Source organism: Stenella coeruleoalba, assembly GCF_951394435.1.
Source record: "Stenella coeruleoalba genome assembly, chromosome: 20".
Classification (NCBI taxonomy): domain Eukaryota; kingdom Metazoa; phylum Chordata; class Mammalia; order Artiodactyla; family Delphinidae; genus Stenella; species Stenella coeruleoalba.
Genome location: NC_137166.1, coordinates 1,032,586 through 1,052,516, shown reverse-complemented (window position 1 = coordinate 1,052,516; position 19,931 = coordinate 1,032,586). Strand labels below are relative to the sequence as shown.

At 63.4% G+C, this 19,931-nt stretch overlaps 3 protein-coding genes across 15 annotated transcripts in view; 1 reads left to right on the top strand and 2 right to left on the bottom strand.

Annotated features, from left to right (window-relative positions):
• The first annotated feature begins 4,860 nt into the window (after nucleotides 1-4,860).
• On the top strand, nucleotides 4,861-9,438 carry CDT1 (chromatin licensing and DNA replication factor 1). 2 transcript variants are annotated; one of them, XM_079907605.1, is made up of 10 exons: nucleotides 4,861-5,212; nucleotides 5,633-5,764; nucleotides 5,841-5,992; nucleotides 6,503-6,700; nucleotides 6,798-6,943; nucleotides 7,100-7,200; nucleotides 7,610-7,798; nucleotides 8,080-8,220; nucleotides 8,296-8,497; nucleotides 8,857-9,438. In XM_079907605.1, exons 1-10 carry the CDS (start codon nucleotides 4,982-4,984, stop codon nucleotides 9,018-9,020), a joined length of 1,656 nt encoding a protein of 551 aa, XP_079763731.1. In that variant the 5' UTR covers nucleotides 4,861-4,981; the 3' UTR covers nucleotides 9,021-9,438. The 2 variants fall into 2 exon arrangements, with proteins under 2 accessions (XP_079763731.1, XP_079763730.1); XM_079907604.1 differs by lacking the exon at nucleotides 8,080-8,220 and having other exon boundaries at nucleotides 4,899-5,212.
• Nucleotides 9,439-9,546: 108 nt separating this feature from the next.
• On the bottom strand, nucleotides 9,547-12,418 carry APRT (adenine phosphoribosyltransferase). Of its 6 annotated transcripts, none has more exons than XM_079908199.1 (5): nucleotides 11,802-12,418; nucleotides 11,561-11,667; nucleotides 10,406-10,539; nucleotides 10,074-10,152; nucleotides 9,547-9,828 (listed from the first exon to the last, which is right to left on the bottom strand). In XM_079908199.1, exons 1-5 carry the CDS (start codon nucleotides 11,879-11,881, stop codon nucleotides 9,644-9,646), a joined length of 585 nt encoding a protein of 194 aa, XP_079764325.1. In that variant the 5' UTR covers nucleotides 11,882-12,418; the 3' UTR covers nucleotides 9,547-9,643. The 6 variants fall into 6 exon arrangements, 4 of the variants coding, with proteins under 4 accessions (XP_079764325.1, XP_079764328.1, XP_079764327.1 ...); XM_079908201.1 differs by having other exon boundaries at nucleotides 9,738-9,962; XR_013825355.1 differs by having other exon boundaries at nucleotides 9,790-9,828; nucleotides 10,261-10,539.
• Nucleotides 12,419-12,714: 296 nt separating this feature from the next.
• Nucleotides 12,715-19,931, bottom strand: part of GALNS (galactosamine (N-acetyl)-6-sulfatase) — a 22,005-nt gene continuing 14,788 nt past the window's right edge. For 2 of the 7 annotated variants that reach the window (XM_079906830.1, XM_079906831.1), the window contains 3 exons: nucleotides 16,705-16,826; nucleotides 16,063-16,180; nucleotides 12,715-13,621 (listed from right to left, as the gene is read on the bottom strand). In XM_079906830.1, coding sequence (XP_079762956.1) covers nucleotide 13,621; nucleotides 16,063-16,180; nucleotides 16,705-16,826 — 241 coding nt within the window. In that variant the 3' untranslated portion in view covers nucleotides 12,715-13,620. Of the gene's footprint in view, nucleotides 13,622-14,571; nucleotides 15,948-16,062; nucleotides 16,181-16,704; nucleotides 16,827-19,783; nucleotides 19,887-19,931 lie in introns of those variants that run through there. The other 5 variants (XM_079906829.1, XM_079906828.1, XM_079906826.1 and 2 more) reach the window with 4 other exon arrangements.

Genomic DNA, 19,931 nt, shown 5'->3' with positions numbered 1-19,931 from the left:
GGATGGGGGCCACCTGGGTGGGCAGATAGGCTCTGGCTCAGCCCATATGCGTGGGCCAGCCAGCAGGGGCCTAGGTTTGAATTTCAGCTCAGCCACTTGCAGGCTGTGTGGCCCGAAGCAAGTGGCTCAGCCTCTCGGGCCTCAGTCTTCTCATCCATGAAATGGGTGTTCTCTGTAGCCGTCTACATCCTCGGTGGCTGTGTGGATCAGATACAGAGGGACGTGCAAAGCCCTCAGGACTATACCTGGCGTGTGGTAAGCGCACACACTCTGGCTGTTAATATTCAGCGCTGAGATCCCTTCTCCTGGTGGTCCTTCGTCACCAGAAGCTTGCTACCTCACCTCTGGGCAGCTCATCCTGCAATGTGGCCTGGACCTCGCTCCGTCTAGAGGTGGGGCCTACGTCTCCTCCCCTGGAGGCTGGGTGGACCTTTGCAACCCCTTCGTCCCCCAGGAGGGGCAGAAGTGGCACTGCAGGACTTCCAGGGCGCTGTCATGAAAGGCGCTATGCCCTGCGTGATCTCTGCTGCGAGGCCCCTACACTCGCAGTTCCTCCTGCTCCGGATTCTCTTCCCTGGCAGCTCCTTCTTGCCATGCACGTCTCAGTTCACATGTCATTGCCTCCAGGAAGCCTCCCTGAACCCTCAGGTGTGAAGTGGCCCCCCCGGCCCTCCACCCCATGGCCAGCTTTCATAGTCTTTATCTGAAATTCGCTCTCTCTCTTTATGACTAGCTTCTCTCTCTCTCCACTAGAATGTGAGCTCGCGAGCAGGGGCCTCACCTGTCTTGTTCTCAACCTGGTGCGTAGCGGGTCCGTAGCAGCCAGGTTCCCGGGGGGCACTCGGTAAACGCTGGTTGATCAAATGAATGAAGGCAGTCCCAGATCTCCAAGTTTCTCCAGGGTCAACACCCACAGACGAGGGGTCTAGCCCCTCTGGCATCTGGTCTCTCTCCCATCCAGGCATTTCAGCCAGGCGATATCCTCTTAGCGTTCCACACCTATATGCCAACCTGACATGGCTGGTGGAACCCTGTCAGAGAAGGGCTTTCACCTCCCTTCTCTACACTTTTACTAATGCAGCCTAATGGACCAACCTTTGTGACCATGCTTTAATCAAGGCTCTTTGGGTTGGAAGAAACAGAAACCCACCCAGAGGCACTTTAAGAAAAAGAGGCAAATGTATAGGAAGGAATCAAGGCTACCTCATAAAAAAGTGGCCCTCACGAGACCAAACTGGAAACTATTAAAAACCAACCCCTGGTGGTCCAGTGGGTAAGACTCCGTGCTCCCAATGCAGGGGGCCCGGGTTCAATCACTGGTCGGGGAACTAGATCCCGCATGCATGCTGCAACTAAGAGTCCACATGCTGCAACTAAAGATCCCGTGTGCCGCAACTAAGACCCGGCACGGCAAAAATAAAAGAAACCACATCTGAGTTAGCGGCTGCCTGGCTGGCTGTCTCTGGGGCCACAGGGTCCCTTGCTCGCTGTCTCCACACATATGGTGGAAGGTGGCTGTCCTCCTCCATCTCACTTGCTGCTACCAGGGGAGACAGAAGGGGATTCTAACTCGAGGCCCAGGTCCCACAATAGGTTCTGATTGGCTCAGCTGTGCGCCTCTCAGACCAGGGGGCGGTGTTTGGGAGGGGTGTCGCCCAGTGCTGCCTCGGCTGCCGAACTCCATCACTGCAGGTGGGTGGGCAGTTTTCTGAGAAGCAGCTGGCCCCAGGGTTGAAACCATCCCAAAAGGCCTCCTCTCCAGGCGTGACATTAAAAATACTCCACAGTGGCACAGCCAGACGCTGCGCCAGGGCATGGACGGCGGCCACAGTGGCGGGGCGGGTCCTGAGGCCCCTGCTGTGGGGCTGCCCCCTTCCTGCTGGCTGGCTGTGAGGGGTCAGCGTGCTAAGTCCCCAGACCCCCAGCACTTCCCAGCCCTCATCCCACCCCCGCAGACAAAGGTTCACACTCATGTTCTGGACTTGAGACTCCAGTGGCATCCTTCTCAGCCTCAGCTCGTCCTAGAGTCCCAGAGCTGCCCCCAGCGGGAGTGAGTCTGTGCAACGCTTTCCCTTCCCAGGAGTGCCCTTGCTGTGGACACGCCTGGCGGCGTGTGCCTGTCACAAAGCGCGTGGTGGCCAGGCGGGAAGGGAGTCCCCTCCCGAAGCGTCTCCCTGGATTTCTCAGGACCTTGGGGCCTGCCTGGGGCCCCACACAGCTCTGGGAGGGCATGAGCCAGCGCCCACTCTGTGGCTGCAGGCTGGTGGGTGGGCAGGTGGCAAGACACGTGAAACGCCGGTGGCGCCAGCTCAGCGTTGCGGAAACCGGGGAGGCCTCCGGCCGCTTCCTGTCCATCAGCTTATCTACAGGGGGCAGGGGCTGGGCTAAACGGCAGGCGGGGGCGGGGGTGGGGGTGGGGGGGCCGAGCGCACAGTCACTACTGTCAGGCCCTGGCGCTGCCACCTCTCCAGACCGGGTGTTTCTCTGTTTTCAAAATGTGAAACACAGAGTGGGAAACCAACTTGTGGCACCCTCCCTCCCGATGAGCAGCTACAAGCCAGCCGAGGCGTACAAGGTCCCCTTATCGCCTCTGGTCTCGAGAAGAGGCTAGGCCTGCGGCACAGGCTCCCAGGCAGGTCTAGACTCCCACACGCTGTCCCTCTTTAACGCGCAGGAGGCTCCGCTTTGACTCAGGTTGATGCCTGCCTACAACCCCCAACCACTGTTTTGATTAAAAATGCGTTTTATGGAAATCGAAACTACAATGAGGCATCACCTCACAGAGGTGAGAGCAGCCATCCTTAAGAAGTCTACATACAGGGGGCTTCCCTGGTGGTCCAGTGGTTAAGACTCCACGTTCCCAGTGCAGGGGGCCCAGGTTCAATCCCTGATCAGGGAACTAGATCCCGCCTGCCGCAACTAAGAGTTTGCATGCCACAACTAAGAGCCCACATGCCGCAACTAAAAAAAAAAAAAAACATCCTACATGCCGCAACGAAGACCCGGTGTAGCCAAATAAATAACTGCTAAAAAAAAAAATAAAAGTCTACACGTAACAAATGCTGGAGAGGGTGTGGAGAACAGGGAACCCTCCTGCACTGTTGGTGGGAATGTGAGTTGCAGCCACTACGGAAAACAGTACGGAGGTTCCTCATAAAACTAAAAAGAGAGCTACCATATGACCCAGCAGTCCCACCCTGGGCCTATATCCAGACAGACTTTAATTCGAAAAGATACACGCACCCCTGTGTTCACAGCAGCGCTATTCGCAACAGCCAACACATGGAAGCAACCTACATGTCCATCAACATATGAACAGATGAAGAAGATGTGGTGTATACAGACAGCGGAATGTTAGCCATAAAAGTGAAATAATGCCACTTGCAGCAACATGGATGGACTGAGGGATGACACACTAAGTGAAGTCAGTCAGAAAGAGAAAGACAAATATCAGATGATATCACTGATTGGCAGAATCTAAAACAAAAATGATACAAATGAATTCATCTACAAAACAGAAACAGACTCACAGACACAGAACAAACGTGTGGTTGCCAAGGGGGAGTGGGAGCCAGAGAGGGTTGGCTTGGGGGTTTGGAGTTAGCAGATTCAAACTATTATATATAGAATGGAGAAACAGCAAGGGCCTACTGTATAGCACAGGGAACTATATCCAATCTCCTGAGATAAACCATAATGGAAAAGAACATATAAAAAAAGAATACGCATGTGTATGTATAACTGAATCACTCTGCTGTACCACAGACATCAACACAACATTGTAAACCAACTACACTTGAATAAATTTTAAAAAACACACTTAAAACAAAAAACAAAAAACATGCTTTACTTGGTGGATCAGAGTACACACACCAAAAGAAAACTGTAACAAAATGTAGCCTTAAAAATGCTGGCCTCGGCCCACCAATAACTTGCTACCGGCTGCTAACAAAATATGGATCTGGTTGCTGTGCCCTTTCTAACATGTGGGCAACGATGCTTCTCTACCAAAGCGTCTCATCAGCCGCCAACTTTCTCACTCTTGTCACTTTGCAAGCGCCACCCCAACTGACGTTTCTGTTCCTTTAAATTTTACTTTTGTAAAGGCACGATTCATGCTCCTCACAGAAAACTTGGAGAAGATGGCAAAGTAAAACTCCCGTCTCAGCCCTCACCCCCTCCCACAGACAACCCTTGTGATTTAGTTTCCTCCCAGACCTGTGGTCAGACTTCAGAACCGGGCTGACTGCATTTTTCTGTGATGGGAATTCCACAGACATTGAGCCTGCCAGATAACCCAGCTTCAGGCTTTAAGAACTTTCTTTCCAATCTGGCCATTTGAGAGCAACATAACAGCTTGATTGAAACATAACCTTCACCCTTAAAGAAGTGTGCAATTCAGTGGTCTCGGTCCGTTCGCAAAACTGCCGAACACCTTCTTTCGAGGCGCATCCACCAGCCTCAGGGTCCTGGGCCGCACACTGGGCGCCAGGCCAGGCCCAGGACACGCCGAGACCCCCGCCCCCGCGGGCACGTGCGCAGCGCCCTCCTAGTCCGCGCAGCTGGGCGCCAGCTTCATTGCACCGTATCAGTTTAAATTTCAGGTGGAAGCAGCGTAGCATGTTCCTCTTTGCCAGGACAGCACTGGCTCGACGGCCACCCGGCACCGTGCCGCCCGGTGCAGACCCATCCGGCACTCGGGAAACGGCACACCTACCACCAAACAACCGAGACCCTCGCCGCGGCGCATGCGCGGTAGGCGCAGCCCGAGAGGGCCAGCGCGCACGCGCCCGGGCCCGTCCATATTGCGCCAACCCCCTTGGCCAAGGCGCCGATGGTTCCGCCTACGGCCGGGGCGGGGCCAGGGCGCGGCGCGAAAATCAGCGGGAAAAGCGGCTCCACTTCCGCCTGTGGTCCTGCAGTCGTGGTCCTGCAGCCGCGGTCCCGCAGCCCCGGTCCCGCCGCTCCCGCCGCTCCCGCCATGGCGCAGTGCCGCCTCACCGACTTCTTCGCGCGCCGCCGTCCTGGGCTCCGGGCCAAGCCGACGCGCACCAAGCCGGCCTGGCGCACCCCGAGTCCCGCCAAGTCCGCGCCCCGCGCCCCGGCCCCCGGCCCCGGCAGCAGCCGCAAGCGCGCCCGCTCGCCCGCCGAGCCCACGCGCGCCGAGCCTGCACCGCCCGCGCGCAGGAGGCTGCGGCTGCCGGCCAACGCGGTGAGGGCGCGGAGGGGAGGAGGAAACTGAGGCCTGGGAGGGAGACAGATGGGAGGGAACCGGTGGAGCCGTGAGCCGGCCCGGGTGGGGCGGGGGCGGGGCTGCTGGAGAGACCTGCCCTGGAGGAGGGCACCGACCCAGGTGGAACCCAGGCCCCCCGCGGGAGGAGGGGCTAGGGCCAGCTCACGCGCACCTGGCAGGCGGGATCCCGTAATCTCGCGGGGCCTCCCTTCCAGAGGACTTCCACTGACAGGGAGCGGGGGGGGTGCCTGATCTGACACACGCTGGGGGAGGGCCAGAGCCCAGCGGACTGGTAAACGCCAGGTTCGTCTGCAAGAGTGGGCGAGGGGTCAGGCCTTCTGCGAGATGGTGCACCCCGGAGTCTTATGGTTTCATCATCTCTGGGGTCCTTCCCACCAGGTCTCTGGCCCTAGTTCTCCAGCTGCCGCTGGCTCCCCAGAGCACTCTTCTCCCCAAAGCAAGAAGACAAAGAAGGCCCCCCTCTCGGCCAGCCAGCGACCTTGCCTGGCAGCCCAGGAGGACGAGGACAAGGTGAGGCTGGACTGAGGGCAGGGGAGGTGGACTGGCCCGGGGTGACAGGCGGGCTGACAGCACTCTGTGTCCGCAGGTCCCTTCCAAAGTCACTCTCTCTGAGCTCACGTCGTGCCTGCAGCGGGCACAGGAGCTGGGGGCACGGGTCCAGGAGCTGAAGGCAAGTGCACAGAAGAATGCCGGGGAACCCAGCGCGCCGGAGGACGAGGGGCACCCAGCCGGGCTGTGGTGAGTCTAGGGAGGGCGGCTAGGCACCCAGGAAGGGGTGGCCTGGTGGGAGGCCTGGCGGGGCTGGGCTGTGGTGGTTCGGGTCGGGGAGGGCCGCGTCCTCCAAGGGATCAGTGCAGTGCAATTGTGTCAGCCTCCGTCTGTGGGAGGGCCAGCTCTTGCGAATTGCAGACCACCTGGACAGCCAGCGGTTACCAGGACCTGGCGCCGTGTCTGTCCTAGCAGGTCACGTAGTTATCATATGCCTCTTACAGACAAGCCAGGGCTGGGGACGGTCGGGGACCGCCCTGGGGGACAGCTGGCTTTGAGGCCAGGCTTTGGTCTTTGGCCCTGGTAGTGCTCCTGACTGGGAGACAGTGGGTGCGTAGGGGCTTTGTAAACTGGTGCGCAGTGAACCCTGGGGGTGGAACCCCAGGCTCTGGGGTCTTCCCCCACCGCTTTGCCTGCCGTTGGGTGCTTGGAGGGGGTGGGTGTGGTGCTTCTCTCACGTCCCCGCTCCCTCCCTGGCAGTGGTGAGCAGATGCCTGCCTACCAGCGCTTCCACGCCCTGGCCCAGCCGGGGCCCCCGGGCCTTGTGCTGCCCTACAAGTACCAGGTGCTGGCCGAGATGTTCCGCAGCATGGACACCATCGTGAGCATGCTCTACAACCGCTCTGAGACTGTGACCTTCACCAAGGTCAAGCAGGGCGTCCAGGACATGATGCACAAGTGAGCGGGGGTTGGGGGGTCAGGGCCTCGTCCTGCCCTTGGAGTCTGTGCGCCCTCTGACCCCAGCTCTCTGACCCCCCACACCCTCGTCCTGTAGGCGCTTTGAGGAGCGCAACGTGGGCCAGATCAAAACCGTGTACCCTGGCTCCTACCGCTTCCGCCAGGAGCACCACATCCCCACCTTCAAGGATGGCGTCAGGAGGTCTGATTACCAGCTCACCATCGAGCCGCTGCTGGACCAGCGTGAGTGTGTTGGGCCTCGGGTTCTTGCCCAGGACGCTGCACGGTTTCAGCGTGGGTGTAAGGCCTCAGGCACTGAGCCTTGTCTGACACCCGTGGGGTGGGCTGGGTGACTGGGTAGGCTCGGCCCTGGGGCTCAGGCCTGGACTCTCCCCACAGAGGCTGGCAGTGCGGCCCCCCGGCTCACGGCGTCGCACCTGTTGCAGCGGCGCCAGGTCTTCACCCAGAAGCTGGTAGCCCGAGTCCGGGAGCATCACAGGGTGAGCGGGTCCCCCGGCTCAGGTCCTCATGTTGTCCCTGCTGTCGCGGCCCCATCTGCTGCCACAGGAAATGGGCTCCTCCCGAGGCTGAATTCTAGAGTTCTCTTAACCACTGTCCACGGCTGTCTTCTACACGTGGGCAGGCGCGGGGCTGGGCGGGGACCCTGGCCCTGAGCAGACAAGCAGGGAGCTCGAGGCTGGTAGCCTCTGGTCCCGGGAAGCTTGGGGAGAGTCCAGTGGGTGCTGCTGGGTGCTCTATGCTGTACCTTCAGCCCAGCTGAGCACCTGGGGCTCAGAGAAGTGAAGTAACTTGCCCGAGGTTGCCCAGCTGGGACAGGAATCCGGACAGCTCTCTACACCCACAGGCAGATGTGCCCAGGGTCAGCTGGTGCCCCCCCTTCTCACACAGGCCTTCCTGGCCTCCCTGAACCCCCCCATGGAGGTGCCCGAGGACCAGCTGACACGCTGGCACCCCCGCTTCAATGTGGACGAAGTGCCTGACGTCGAGCCAGCCGAGCTGCCCCAGCCGCCCACCGTGGAGAAGCTGGCCTCCGCCCAGGAGGTGCTGGCCCGTGCCCGCAGCCTGATGTCACCCAGGGTAAGGCTGGTGCGGGGCGGCCTGACCCCCATGTTGGTGCCTGACAGGCTCCACCCTTGGCCGTGGGCCTCAGGGTAGCTGGACCTGCTCTCCCCACAAGCGGAGCACCGCCCACCAGCAGGCTCTGCCCTGGGGCGGTGAGCACAGGCCCTCGATGTGCCGGGGTGACCCTGGGCCAAAGGACTTCTGGGGGGGTCCACACAGGCGGGGTGTGAGGAGCCTCCCCTGTGGCTGAACTGGGGGGAGGCGTCTCCTGACCTCTCCCCTCTGACCTGCTTCAGATGCAGAAGGCTCTGAGTGACCTGGCGCAGCGCACGGCACAGCCTGGCAGCCCCCAGCCCCCCAGCCCGGCACCGCCAGCCACCCCGCCGGCCGCCTCGCCTGCCGCTCTGAAGGGGGTGTCCCAGGCCCTGCTGGAGCGGGTGAGTGTTCGGCGTCCCCGCGGGGGGGTGGTGGGGCTGAGGCAGACGTCCCCTGACCGTCCATGCCCGCGGCAGGTCCGGGCCAAGGAGGCGCAGAAGCAGCTGGCGCAGATGACGCGGCGCCCGGAGCAGGAGCTGCGGCTGCAGCGGCTCGAGCGGCTGCCCGAGCTGGCCCGCGTGCTGCGCAGCGTCTTCGTGTCAGAGCGCAAGCCAGCGCTTACCATGGAGGTGGCCTGCGCCAAGATGGTGGGCAGCTACCGCGCAGCCATGAGCCCCGGTACGTGCAGGGCCCTCCCCAGGTCCCAGGTGAGGGCGGGCACCGTACCCTTGGGCTCACCTGAGGTGGTCTGGCCCCCTTGCCTCCTGCAGCCTTGAGGGGCTGTTCCCACCCTATCGACCCAACCCAGCCTTGTTTCCCCTGCGGTCCCTCCATCGGCCCCCAGGCCCCATAGGACTTGCCTGTTGCCTCCAAGGTCTCTGGTCCCTCAGCGGCGGGGCGCCTCCCATTGTGGGGTTTCCACGGGAGGGTCAGCTCCTTGGCAAGGCTGTGAGGTCACTACTGGAGTCCTTCCCAGTCTTGTCCTGGGAGGCCTCAGGGCCCCAACCCCCAGCCTCACGTGCCCCCTCTCTCCGCAGGGGAGATGGAGAAGCACGTGCAGCTCCTCTCTGAGCTGCTGCCCAACTGGCTCAGCCTCCACCGCATCCGCACTGACACCTACGTCAAGCTGGACAAGGCCGCTGACCTGGCAGGTGTCACGGCACAGCTGGCCCGCCTTGCCCGTGCTGAGGAGGCGCTGTGAGCCCGGCGGACAGGTGCCAACACCGCCGGGCCGCCGGACCTGTGTCTGTTTTACACTAGGAACACGACGCACTTTGCTTTCCCTGTCCCGAGTCCCCGTGAGGGTCAGGGCTGTGGCTGCTGGGCTCGAGGGCTTCTGGCCAGTGTGGTGGAGGCCCCCCTCGTACACAGGGTGCAGGGAGGGTAGTGTGGCTGGCAGCTAACCCTCCCAGGTGTCCACGTGGGATCCCGAGGTGGTCCTGGAGTAGCTGGGCGGGCTGGGTGTCACACAGGGCCCTCGTGAGAGGCAGGCAGGCACACACTGGGTCTGAGATTGGGATGCCCGGAGCCGAGAGCCGGGAACAGGCTCCCCCTGGAGCCCACAGAAGGAACCAGCCCTGCCTACCCACTCCCTGGTGTTTGTACTTGGCCTCCAGAACTGTGAGATAAAGTTGTTTCAAATCCACACGCGTGCGTGGAGTTACAGCAGCAGAGGAAGCCAGGGTGGGCTGCCCCTGTGCGTGCATACGGCGGCTCACAGGGCTCGAGAACCACCAAACGCTAATGTCAGAAAGCGCCCAGCCTGCTGGGTGGGCCCCCGCACCTTCCCACACTGACGCTGGGGAGGAGACTCGCTCTAGAAAGTCAGTTGTTTATTCTCATTCTCATTCCACTGTCAATGAGCCTGCAGCTCCAGGCCTCGGGGCTTCCAGAAGCCCCCGCAGGCCCCCCAGGCAGCAGCCCTGCGCCCAAGTCCCGCCCCGCCGGGCCCCAACGGCCGATCCTCTTCTCTCCCAGTTGGTGGGGGGCTGGGGCCGGGGTCACTCGTACTGCAGGAGAGAGAAGAAGGGCACAGTCCCCAGCTTCTCCCTGCCCTTCAGAGACGTCAGCTCCACCAGGCTCACGCACTCCAGCACCTGGGCCTGCAGCTGGCCCAGCAGCTCACAGGCTGCACGCATGGTTCCTGGGGAGAGAGGGAGGAAGGGACGGAGGGGTGGTGTGGAGGCAGGCCCTGGGAAGCTAGAGTGCTGAGACCCATTGCCCACCCCCCCAGACCCTGAGGCCAGGCCCTCACCACCAGTGGCCAGCAGGTCATCCACCACCACCACCTTCTGCCCTGGCTCCAGGGCGTCCGTCTGGATCTCCAGCTCAGCCTGCAGAAGCAAGCGGGCATGTGACCTACCAGCTTCCCCAAAAGGCCTTAGTGTGCAGAGCTGGGGAACTGACAAGGGGCCAGCCCCTGGGCCCCAGTTCCAACCCACCCTGTCTCCTGGCTCCGTCAGCCTGGCCCAGCTTCTCAGCCTGAGTTCCCATGTCCACTCCAACCAACCACGGCAGCTCCACTGGCGTCCACGACTCTCCTTTTGGGAATGGAGGGTCCACAGAGGCAGCCCCCAGGCTTCTCACCTTCCCGTATTCCAGTGCGTATGAGGCACACACAGTGGGGCCTGGCAGCTTCCCTCGCTTCCGGATGAGAACGCAGCCCAAGCCCAGCTCCTGGGCCAGGGAGGGACCAAACAGGAAGCCACGGGAGTCTAGGCCTGTCGGCGAGACCTGGGGTGTTGGGGGGCAGCCGCGTGGTACAGTAGCATTGGGGTCCCCATGGGTCAGGGCTGAACCGTGACAAGTAGCCATCACGACACAGGACACACAGCCTTGCTGCCTCCAGATGAAAGACCACTGACATCCAACCACTCTGGGAATGTTGACAGATCACCTACCACACAGGGACTGCTAGGTGCTAGAGAGGTCAGGAGCCACTCGGTACACGGCGGTGTAAATAGCTGTGTGGGCTCGGGTAAGTCACCTGACCTCTCTCCAAAGCTCAGCTGCTCACCAGTGGCTGGTGGTACCTGAAAACGCCCTTAGCAGACGGTGCAGCGTCTGCCCCAGGAGCTTCTAGTCCAGCAGGAGAGGCAGTCCACCTCCGGGGGCGGACTGAGCTGTGATGGGGGAACTCAAGGGCCTCTTCCCCACGTGCGAGTGTAGTTAGGGAGGAAGAGCTTCTGAAGGGAAGAATCCTCTGCAGGACTCAACCAGTTGGAGCCCTCCAGCCTCCAGGGCAGTGCTGTGGCCCCTCAGGGTATCCAAGAACCAGGGAGTATGGGGGGGGGGCTCTCAAAGAGAAACAGGACCTGCGCCAGGATCTTCCACGATCTCCTGGGTTTTCCTAAAACCCACCACTGGGTACAGGACCTGGCACACGGCAGGCGCTCAATACCCGCCGGTAAGACAAGAAAGCATGCTTGGCCCAGTGGATTCTGGTCAGACACCCCCACCTGTCGTGCCTGCCCTCAGCCCCGCCGCCGGCACCCACCCATCAGAGGCGTTCCCCGGCCGCTGGAGGGGCCTGTCGCCCCTCTCACGGCTGCAAAGTCGGGATGGGGCAGCGGGTCTGTTCTTACAACCCAAGCACCGTTGGGGCGTCCGGCGGGTCCCCTAAAAGACCCCCAAAGCCACCCTGCCCGGGGTAAAGGACTCCCGACACTGCGCCCTCATGGCAGACTCGAGCAGCACCAGGGAGAGTCCGGGGACCCGGCGGAGCCCTGACGCGCCACTTGCCCGCGATGTAGTCGATCCTGCCGCCGTGGGCCTTTTTCAGGTGATTAGCCAGGAGGCTGATGGAGGCGCGGAAGGAGTCGGGGTCCTTCAGGACGGGTGAAATGTCCCTGGCACGCAAGGACAAGCCTGGTGACTCTCGGGCCCAGGCAGAGCCCACCGCGCCCCGACATCCGGGGCCGCGCGGCCGGTGCGTCCCTCCGTTCCTCCGCCCGCGCGCCCCACGTGGCCCGGCTGCCCGTACCTGAACAGCACGCCGGGGACGGGGAAGTCGGGGAAGCTGCGGATCCGCCGCGCCACCAGCTGCAGCTCGGAATCCGCCATCTCAACATCCGCGCGTCTCGAGGGCAAGAGCCGGTTAGTAGGCTCCGCGCCTGCGCGGGGTGGGGGAGGAGCCCCCAGGGGGCGGAGCCGGGAGCCCAAGGCGGCTCCGCGCCAGCGTGGAAAGGGTCTGGGTTCGGGTGGGCGGGGCCCACCATCTCCCGTAGGAGGTACCGTATTTCATCGAATCTGAAGTGCGGTCGGTCTTAAGACACGTGCTTATTTCTTGTGCCCTGAACACTAGCGTCCCCGCCTCAAGGACGTTCGCGCGGGGCCCAGGTGCGAGTCAGGGTTGATGGAGTACGGCGTCTACGCAGCCCCGGCCGGACTGTCGGGGAAATCCTCGCCCGGTTCGGCCGAGCCGAGAGCGCCCGCAGGTCTTCGGCGCAGCTGTGGCCGGGACCCCAGGCCTCGGGCGGCGCGCACTGCCTCGCCCGCTCTTCTTCCCTCCCCGGCGGGTCTCGGCCGTGCTCTTGCAGCGCGGTGCGAGGGGGCCAGCGCGCGCACGGGGCGCACGGCGCACACACACAGCCTGGCCCTTTCCCCAGGAGCGCGCCAGTGCCTGAGGACCGGAGCAAGGAGGGACTCCGAGCAGGAGTGCGGTGCAGAGGCCCGGAAGGGAGCAGTTCAGAGAACCAACGGCCGGGGGCGGGGCGAGCCAGAGGCGGAAGCCCAGGCGTTTGTTGCCTGGCTCCCCCGGGACCTGCTGGGGGAGGGCAGCAGAGGGAGTGATGGAATGCTTGGCCTGGCCCACTCCAGCCCCCACCGTGGTACCCAGGGGGGACAAATTCCCCCAAATAGAATTTCATTTAAAAACAAAAGGCTAAAATGCCTGTTACTTTATTCTAAACCTGTTCTCTTCATAATTTCCCAAGTCTTACAACAGTACAGAGTTGGTGTGACAGTCTGCAGAGTGGAAACTCCACACAATGGAAACGACCCACGAGCCTTAAGGGGAAGTCCCTGGAGGCCGTTCACAGTCCTGCTCAGGCTCTCCTGATTTCGCTGGTGAATGGGCTCGTCCTCAAGCGCTGCCACCCTGGGCCCGAGGACGGGAGTGCTGAAGCGCAGGCGGGCCCCACAGTGTGCTGGGGTTGGGAGTCCTGATCTCCAGGGACGCTGGTGGCTTCAGCTGTCCGCGCTGGACTGGGGAGGCCTCGGCTGTCGAGGCTCCTCCGGGACAGGGAGGCCCTTGGCCTCCTCCCCCTTCATGTTCACACCCCTCGACCATGGTGGGGGGAGTACGCGGGGGAGGGGCGCTGGGGTATCCCCTGTGCACAGCGCCAAGGGGCAACACAGGATTGGCACGGCCGCCCTTGACACCAGGGCTGAAGTCCTGAGGGGACTGCAGGGGCAGCCACGGCGAGTCAGGCCCCTGGGTCCTGGGCAGAGCTCAGGCCCTGGAAGAGGCAGCTGGGAGGTAGCTGGAGCAGAGCGGAGGACATGAGGCAGGCAGCCTCCGGTTCAGGGGCTGATGTGAGCCTGCGGCTGTAGAGTCAGACAGGCCCGGTGGGCTGGGAGCTGACTCCAGGGCCGGGCTGCGTAGTCTTGCAGGTCCTGCTGCTGGCTGTCCGTCTGGCAGCAGTCAGGGCAGAGGGAGTGGGGGCTCTTGCAGCACAGGAGCCCTGAGGCTCCTGTCCTGAGCCCAAGCCGGTGCTAGTGGGGCCAGGAACACTTCTCTGGGACAGACTCCGGGGGCATCAGGCACTTCCCTAACTTCTCGCAGCCCGGGGGCGCCCAGTTCTGGGTAATGAAAGTTCAGAAAGGGGACACGCAGTTATTCCAAGCACTTGTGGACTCAGCACTTTCCAGACTCCTGCCCTGCCCAGGCCTGTGACCTGCCCCACCGCAATGGGTGGCTGCAGTGTGGAATCACCTGTCTCCACCTGGCTCGGAGGCAACTCAAGGCCTGAGGCCGGCGCAGGAGACACTGCCCCACAGCAGCCTGGTATTAACAGGGCCTGCCTGTCACTGACGGGGACAGTCCGCTAACTGCCCACACAACCTTGGCCTCCCGGTAAGCTCTACAGGGGGAGGCCTTGGTGCCCCAGGGAGAGCTGGCCTGCTTCAGCACAGGCTCTCCTGGCTGCACCTTCATGGGCTGACGTCCTTTGTGTGGCCATGATTTCCCGGCAGCAGAACAGGACACTCGGGCTTCCCCGGTGGTGCAATTGTTGGGAATCCGCCTGCCAATGCAGGGGACATGGGTTCAAGCCCCGGTCTGGGAGGATCCCACATGCCGCGGAGCAACTGAGCCCGTGTGCCACAACTACTGAAGCCCACGCGCCTAGAGCCTGTGCTCTGCAACAAGAGAAGACACCGCAATGAGAAGCCCGTGCACTGCAACAAAGAGTGGCCCCTGCTCGCCGCAACTAGAGAAAGCCCACGCGCAGCAACGAAGACCCAACACAGCCAATAAATAAATAAATAAATGTTCCTTTAAAAAACAAGACAAGAAAAAAGAAAACAGGACACTCATGCCCCTGAGAGGGAGCCTTTGTGGCGCTGTCGTGTCACCTCACCCAGGAGGTGCACCCATCCCCCTAATCACCCTGTGGGGGGCACTCCCCCTACTACCGCCCCTGCCAGGGCCTGAGTCTGAATCAGAACATCAGCGCCAGTGAGAACCGCAGTAAAGCCCTCCCCTGCCCTGAACAGCATCAAGTGGCCGCCCGGCAGGGCCAGGGTTAGATGAGGAAGCAGCTGCCAACCTCTGAGGCAGAGCAGAGGAAGGGGCCAGGTGCCTGCAGAAAACAGATTCTGCACCCAACCTGGGAGCCTGGGGGTTCAGGGAGGCGGGCTGCCCGGGCTGCTCTTGTCCCAAGAGCAGAGGTCGCTACCCAGAGTCCTCACCCGCTGGCCTGGACGAGCGGGTCCCAGGCAGAGTGCGGGGACGGGGGAGGGCTTTGCACGCTCGCGTGTGTTCGCGTGCGCGCACACACACACACACGCACACACGCGTCCACACACTGTTAAGTCCATGCACCTCTCTGGTGGCAGTGCTCGCTTCAGAGTCTGAGGCCAAGCCACGCTCTTCCGGGGTCCTCAGCTCACTTGGGGCGGGGGTCCCTGCTTTCTCCTGTTACGGGGTCGGCCGAGCCTCGACAATTCCTGCCGCGCCCAGCAGGTGGCGGCAGCACCCCGGCCGAGTCAGTCCCTCCCCATCTCCCCTACCGTCACTAAGACCCCTTTGGTCTCTGAGCCACCAGGCAACGGCTGCTACCTGCAGACTCGGCCCACAGGGCAGGCGTGACAGGAGATGGCGTGCTGGCGTGCGGACAGCACCGTGTCACAGAGGACAAGACAGGTTTGCAGGGGGCACCAGGGGCTCCTCGGACCCGAGGGGCCGCAGTGGTCCTGAGCCAGGGAGGCCCTTCTGCTCCAGTGCTGAGTCCAGAGGCCGGAATGCCAGCCTGGCGTCCTTCCAAGGGAAGGGGGAGGCCCTGCTGGCCCCCGCCCCAAATGTCTTCCCCTGTGAGCCCCAGATGTGGACAACAGCGACCAGGCTGCCCCACTGGCCCTGGCCAACGACCCTCGGCCGCCCCCAAGGCCACCGGCCCCCTGCTACACCTCACCGCTAGGGAATGCTTCCAACACCCGTGCGTCGTCCTCACGCGCACCCATCACAGCCACCCGGCATCACTCAGGCACCTCCTGGCTCGAGGCAGCGGCTCCGCAGGCCCGGCCGCGCCCGCAGCTTCAAGGGGCTTAGCCGTCCTCACAACCGCCAGGTGGGTCTGGGGAATGGGGTGTGCGGGGCGGGGGCACTCACGGGCTGGAAGCCAGGCTAAGTTACTGGCTTTGCTCTGCGGGTTTTGGGGTGCTGCCGGAGCTTCTGCCGCGGGGACGGGAGACTGCCCATCTTTGTGGAACAGGGAGCCACACAGACTCCCCAGTTATGGGACAGACTTGTGGGTGAGCCCCCATGGAGTTGGAGGAGGCTGTGCTCGGAGGTGGCCCATGGGCTTGCTGCACCCCAGGCCATCTGCCCAGCCTTTCAACACCCACATCCCACATGGGGTTGGCTCGTCCTGCACCTGCAGAGGTACCAAGCGACCCCTTGCCACTCCTGTGAGATCGGAGACAGAGAAGCAGGAGGGAAGTGGAGTTCGTGCCTGCAGCAGACCGGTCAGCACTCACATGGCCCTGGGATGCCCCCCACAGCCCACGTACGAACCACCTACCATGACCGCCCGGTTGCACACATTGAGCTGCGGCTGTCCGGGGACCAAGGCCTCCTGGTGCTGCCGGACAACCGGGGTGATCTGGCGAAGGGCGTCCAGGTACTCGGTGCTGGCAATGCTGCAGGCGAGGGGCACCAGGTCACCGAGGTGGAGGGAGGGACAGAGCAAGTGGGGCAGCCCACCCAGGTAGGCCAGGGTTGGGGGGGAGACTGAGGAACAAGCCCCCCCCACCCCGGGGTCACCATCCAGCAGCCTCCCGGGAAGAGCAGCTGGGGCCCACACCTTGTCCCGCCCGCCCTCCCCGAGAGGCGTGCACCCTGGGAACCACCCAGCAAATGAGGGCTCAGACAGAGCCACGTCACGCCCAGGACAGCAGCTGTGACCCTTCAGCCTGCTGCCTGCAGGAACCACCGGGGCACCGCCCGGCATCGCAGGCGCCCTGAGCTGCAAAGGCTTGGAAATGCCCGATCTCTCCTCTCTCAGGGTCCCTTTTAATCCTCTGGCCCCGGTTCATTTCTCTCGGACAGGCTGGTCCTGCCCCAAACGCCCTGAGACCGCGTGGCTCCCGGGCCCTCGGCGCCCTGCTCGGTCGGCTGCACTCGCCCCACAAGGGGACTTGGGGCCCCGTAACCCCCGGCTCACCTGAGGGGGAACCTCTCCCCGGGGTCTCGTCCCAGGTGGAAGACCAGCGGCAGCTTAGTGTGCTCCTCCTGCGAGTGGGTGGTGACCCCCGACACGTTCTGCCCGGGGCAGAAATCCACGCCCTGAAACGACAGGCGGGAGCGCAGGTGACGCGTGCGGGGCTCGCAGCTGGCGAGCACAGCAAGACCGCGGATGCCGTGCTGTGGGGCGGAGCCTGCTTGCCACCCAGCCCCGGGCTGCGTGCCATCGGCCCTGTGCGCCGTCCCCTAGGGCTTCGGTACTTTCCTGGGGGAGGAGGTGGTGAGTCTCTAAAATATTTCAGTCCATCTTCTATCTAATTCCTAGAGCAAAGCTTTTCACGTCCACCCTATCTGCCTCGTGGCAGACGAGGTGCGCAGCGGTCGGCACTCCTCCAAGACTCCTTGGCCAGCTGAGGAGGAGGGACCGCAGGCCTGAAAGCCAGAGGAGACACAGGGGACCCGGACGCACCGCCCCCACCCTTAACAGGAGACGGAGCGTCTTCTCCACCAAGGCTCAGGTGTGCAGCCCTGCTCCGCGCCCTCCAGGCGGCCTCTGCCCTCGGGGTTCAGCCTTCGACGCGCGCGTGAGATGGGGTTCCCGCGCCAGCGTGTCCCCCAGGCTTGAAGGCTGCCCCCCCGGGGCTCCCTGACTTGGTTTAGGGAAAGGCCTGCTGCCATCTGGGCAGAGTGGGGCGAGGCCAAGGGTTGCCACCCCAGAAGCACTGGGGACCTCAGGGCCCCATAAGCAGCTGGGCACTGGTCTCCAGGCATCATGGGACACTGTTTACAGGGTCTGGAGCGGGGCCGTGGCGGGGCCCGTTAACCTTAAAACGGGGCCGGGGACAGAGTCGTGCCCCCTGCCTCTCCTGCGGGCCGCGGTGCAGCCTGACGGCAGCCCTCCCAGCACCCGCGGGCCTGTCCTGGACAGCCCGGCAGCGGAGCAGCGAATACCCTGCTTCTCAGTAGAGCAGGGAAGTGAGGAGCGAGGTAAGTCCCAGTCGTCTGCCCTGAGCTGTAGACCCCTGAGTCAGCGGCTGCAATCTAAGCTGTGGAGAACGGACACCCAGGTGGGTCCCAAGTAAGTGACCTCTGACCTTCTGAGAGCAGACCAGCTGGAGAACAAAAGTGGATTTAACGGTGGGAGAAACAACCACGTTTAGCATAAAAACGCCGAGCAGTTAATGGAGAAGAATCCAAGTCTAGACAGAAAACACGAATTACCATTTGGAAGCAAATCATCAGCTATTTGATTAAGACGCCGCTAATTCGTGCAGGAGTTTCCTCTCACAGCCACTCTCGGGAGGGAGGACCTGCCCCAGGGGCAGCGCAGCTGAGCCCCACGCAGCCCAGCCAGGCAGAGGGGGCGCGGGGCGCCCTGCCCCAGCACAGCACTGGCGTTGGGAGGACGGGAAGGAGGAGGGGGGCGGGCGAGCCGTGCCCTTGAGCCAACGCTCGTGGATTTAGTCCAGAAATGCAGAAGGTCCCATGGACACACGGGCCCTCCCTCCTGCCTCGGTCCCCCGGGCCTCAGACGCCTCCTGAGGGGAGGCCACGGGCTTGGGGGTGATGGCGGCGCCAGACCTGGCACAGGGAGAATGCTCACTCCTCCTTCGCCTCTGGTACCCGGTCAGGACGCGGGCAGGTGGGCCCACAGGCACTGGGGGGTCGGGGGGTCGAGGGGGTGGGAGATGCCCCAGACAAGGGTACAGGGGGAAGTTAACAAGGTCCCCTCGGGCGAACCCTGCACCTGGGGACCCCTGACCTCCTCAGCTAAGCCACGCCCCCAGCCTGCAGACAAGGCTGCCCCTCACGTGTTGATCGCCTGGAAGGCAAGTCTCCACAGAGTTCAGGGAGCTGTCGACGGCCACAAGGCCGCTGTCGTGGTTTCTGGGGCCCCTCCCGACTGCACACACCCCCTCCGCCTTACTGGTCCCTGCAGGGAGAGGGGCCATCAAAGCAGCGTGCGGGGCCCCCTCCCCCGCCCCCAGCATCTGAATGGAACTGCGACCGTGCAGACCCACCGCAGGGGGCACCCCCCAGTGCCTGCACGCCTGCGCGCCTTGGAGAAGAGACGGCAGTTTTGCGCGTTAACCAGAAGCCCCACAGATAACCCTTGGGAAAGGGAAGCAGCGCTCCCCGCGGAGCCCTGCGCTCGGGTGTCCCCGCCGCGCCGAGGGGGCCTCCTGACGCTTTCCGCCCCACCGTGAACGCACTCGGGTCAGCACAGGCCGTGCAGCTGGCTGCCCGCTGCCTGCAGACACGCTGGGCTCGAAGAGGCTCCCCAGCCCCTGTGGGCTCCGGCTTGGGTGGAGGCTGGGCTGACCACACCTGCCCTCAAGAGGCCCAACAGCCCACGGCGCGCGAGCGGTGGCTTCCAGAATGCCGGCGAACCCGTGCAGCTGGACGCAACGGGGACCCTCCGGGGTGGGGTGGGGAGGGCCCGGGGAGGGGCAAGGGCCGCCGCGCTGTCCCCAGGGGCCCTCAGGCGGGGCTCCTAGGCCCTCGGCCCCTTGGCATCTTCAGGGCGAGCCAGCCGCAGCCCTGCCCGTCGGGGTGCCGGGTGCTCAGGACAGCTCAGCAGTGACGGGACGTGGGGAGGCACAGGCTTGGCTAGGGGAGGGCGAGTGGGGGGCGGCCCAGGCACGTGGAGAGGAGGTGGTGGGCGGCCGCGAGCTGGGAGGGCCGAGTGGGGCTCCGGGCCTGGCAGGGGCACTCCACCGTCAGGACTGGGGGTGGACACGGGGAAGCAAACATGGCGACAGCGTCTCGGGGGGCCGCCGAGCACCTGGCCGGGCCAGTGGGTGGACGGGAGGGGAGGCCGGGGAGGTGCCGGGTCTGCCTGGGCCCCTGAGGCATCTGACCCGGGTTTGGGGCTGAGCGGCCCTGAGGCTCGTCTCCGGAGCCTGGGTGGCGCGGGCCAGGGTGGGTGCTGTCCTTGTGGCCACAGCTCGTCACCCCCAAGTCCCTGACAGCAGGTCAGCACGTGAGCTGGGGGCACAGAGGCCTCCCCAAGGTGGGACGTGAGGGACGAGGCATTCACAGAGCCGGGACCGCCTCACCTGCCTGAACTCCTCCCAGGAATTGGTCCAGGTCCAGAAGTGGGCCTTGTACTGGCCACGGGTGACCGCCATCAGCGTGTTGCCACGGTAGTAGAATACCGGCCTGTCAGGGGGACAGGCGGCGTCGATTGAAAGGGTCCCCGGGCTG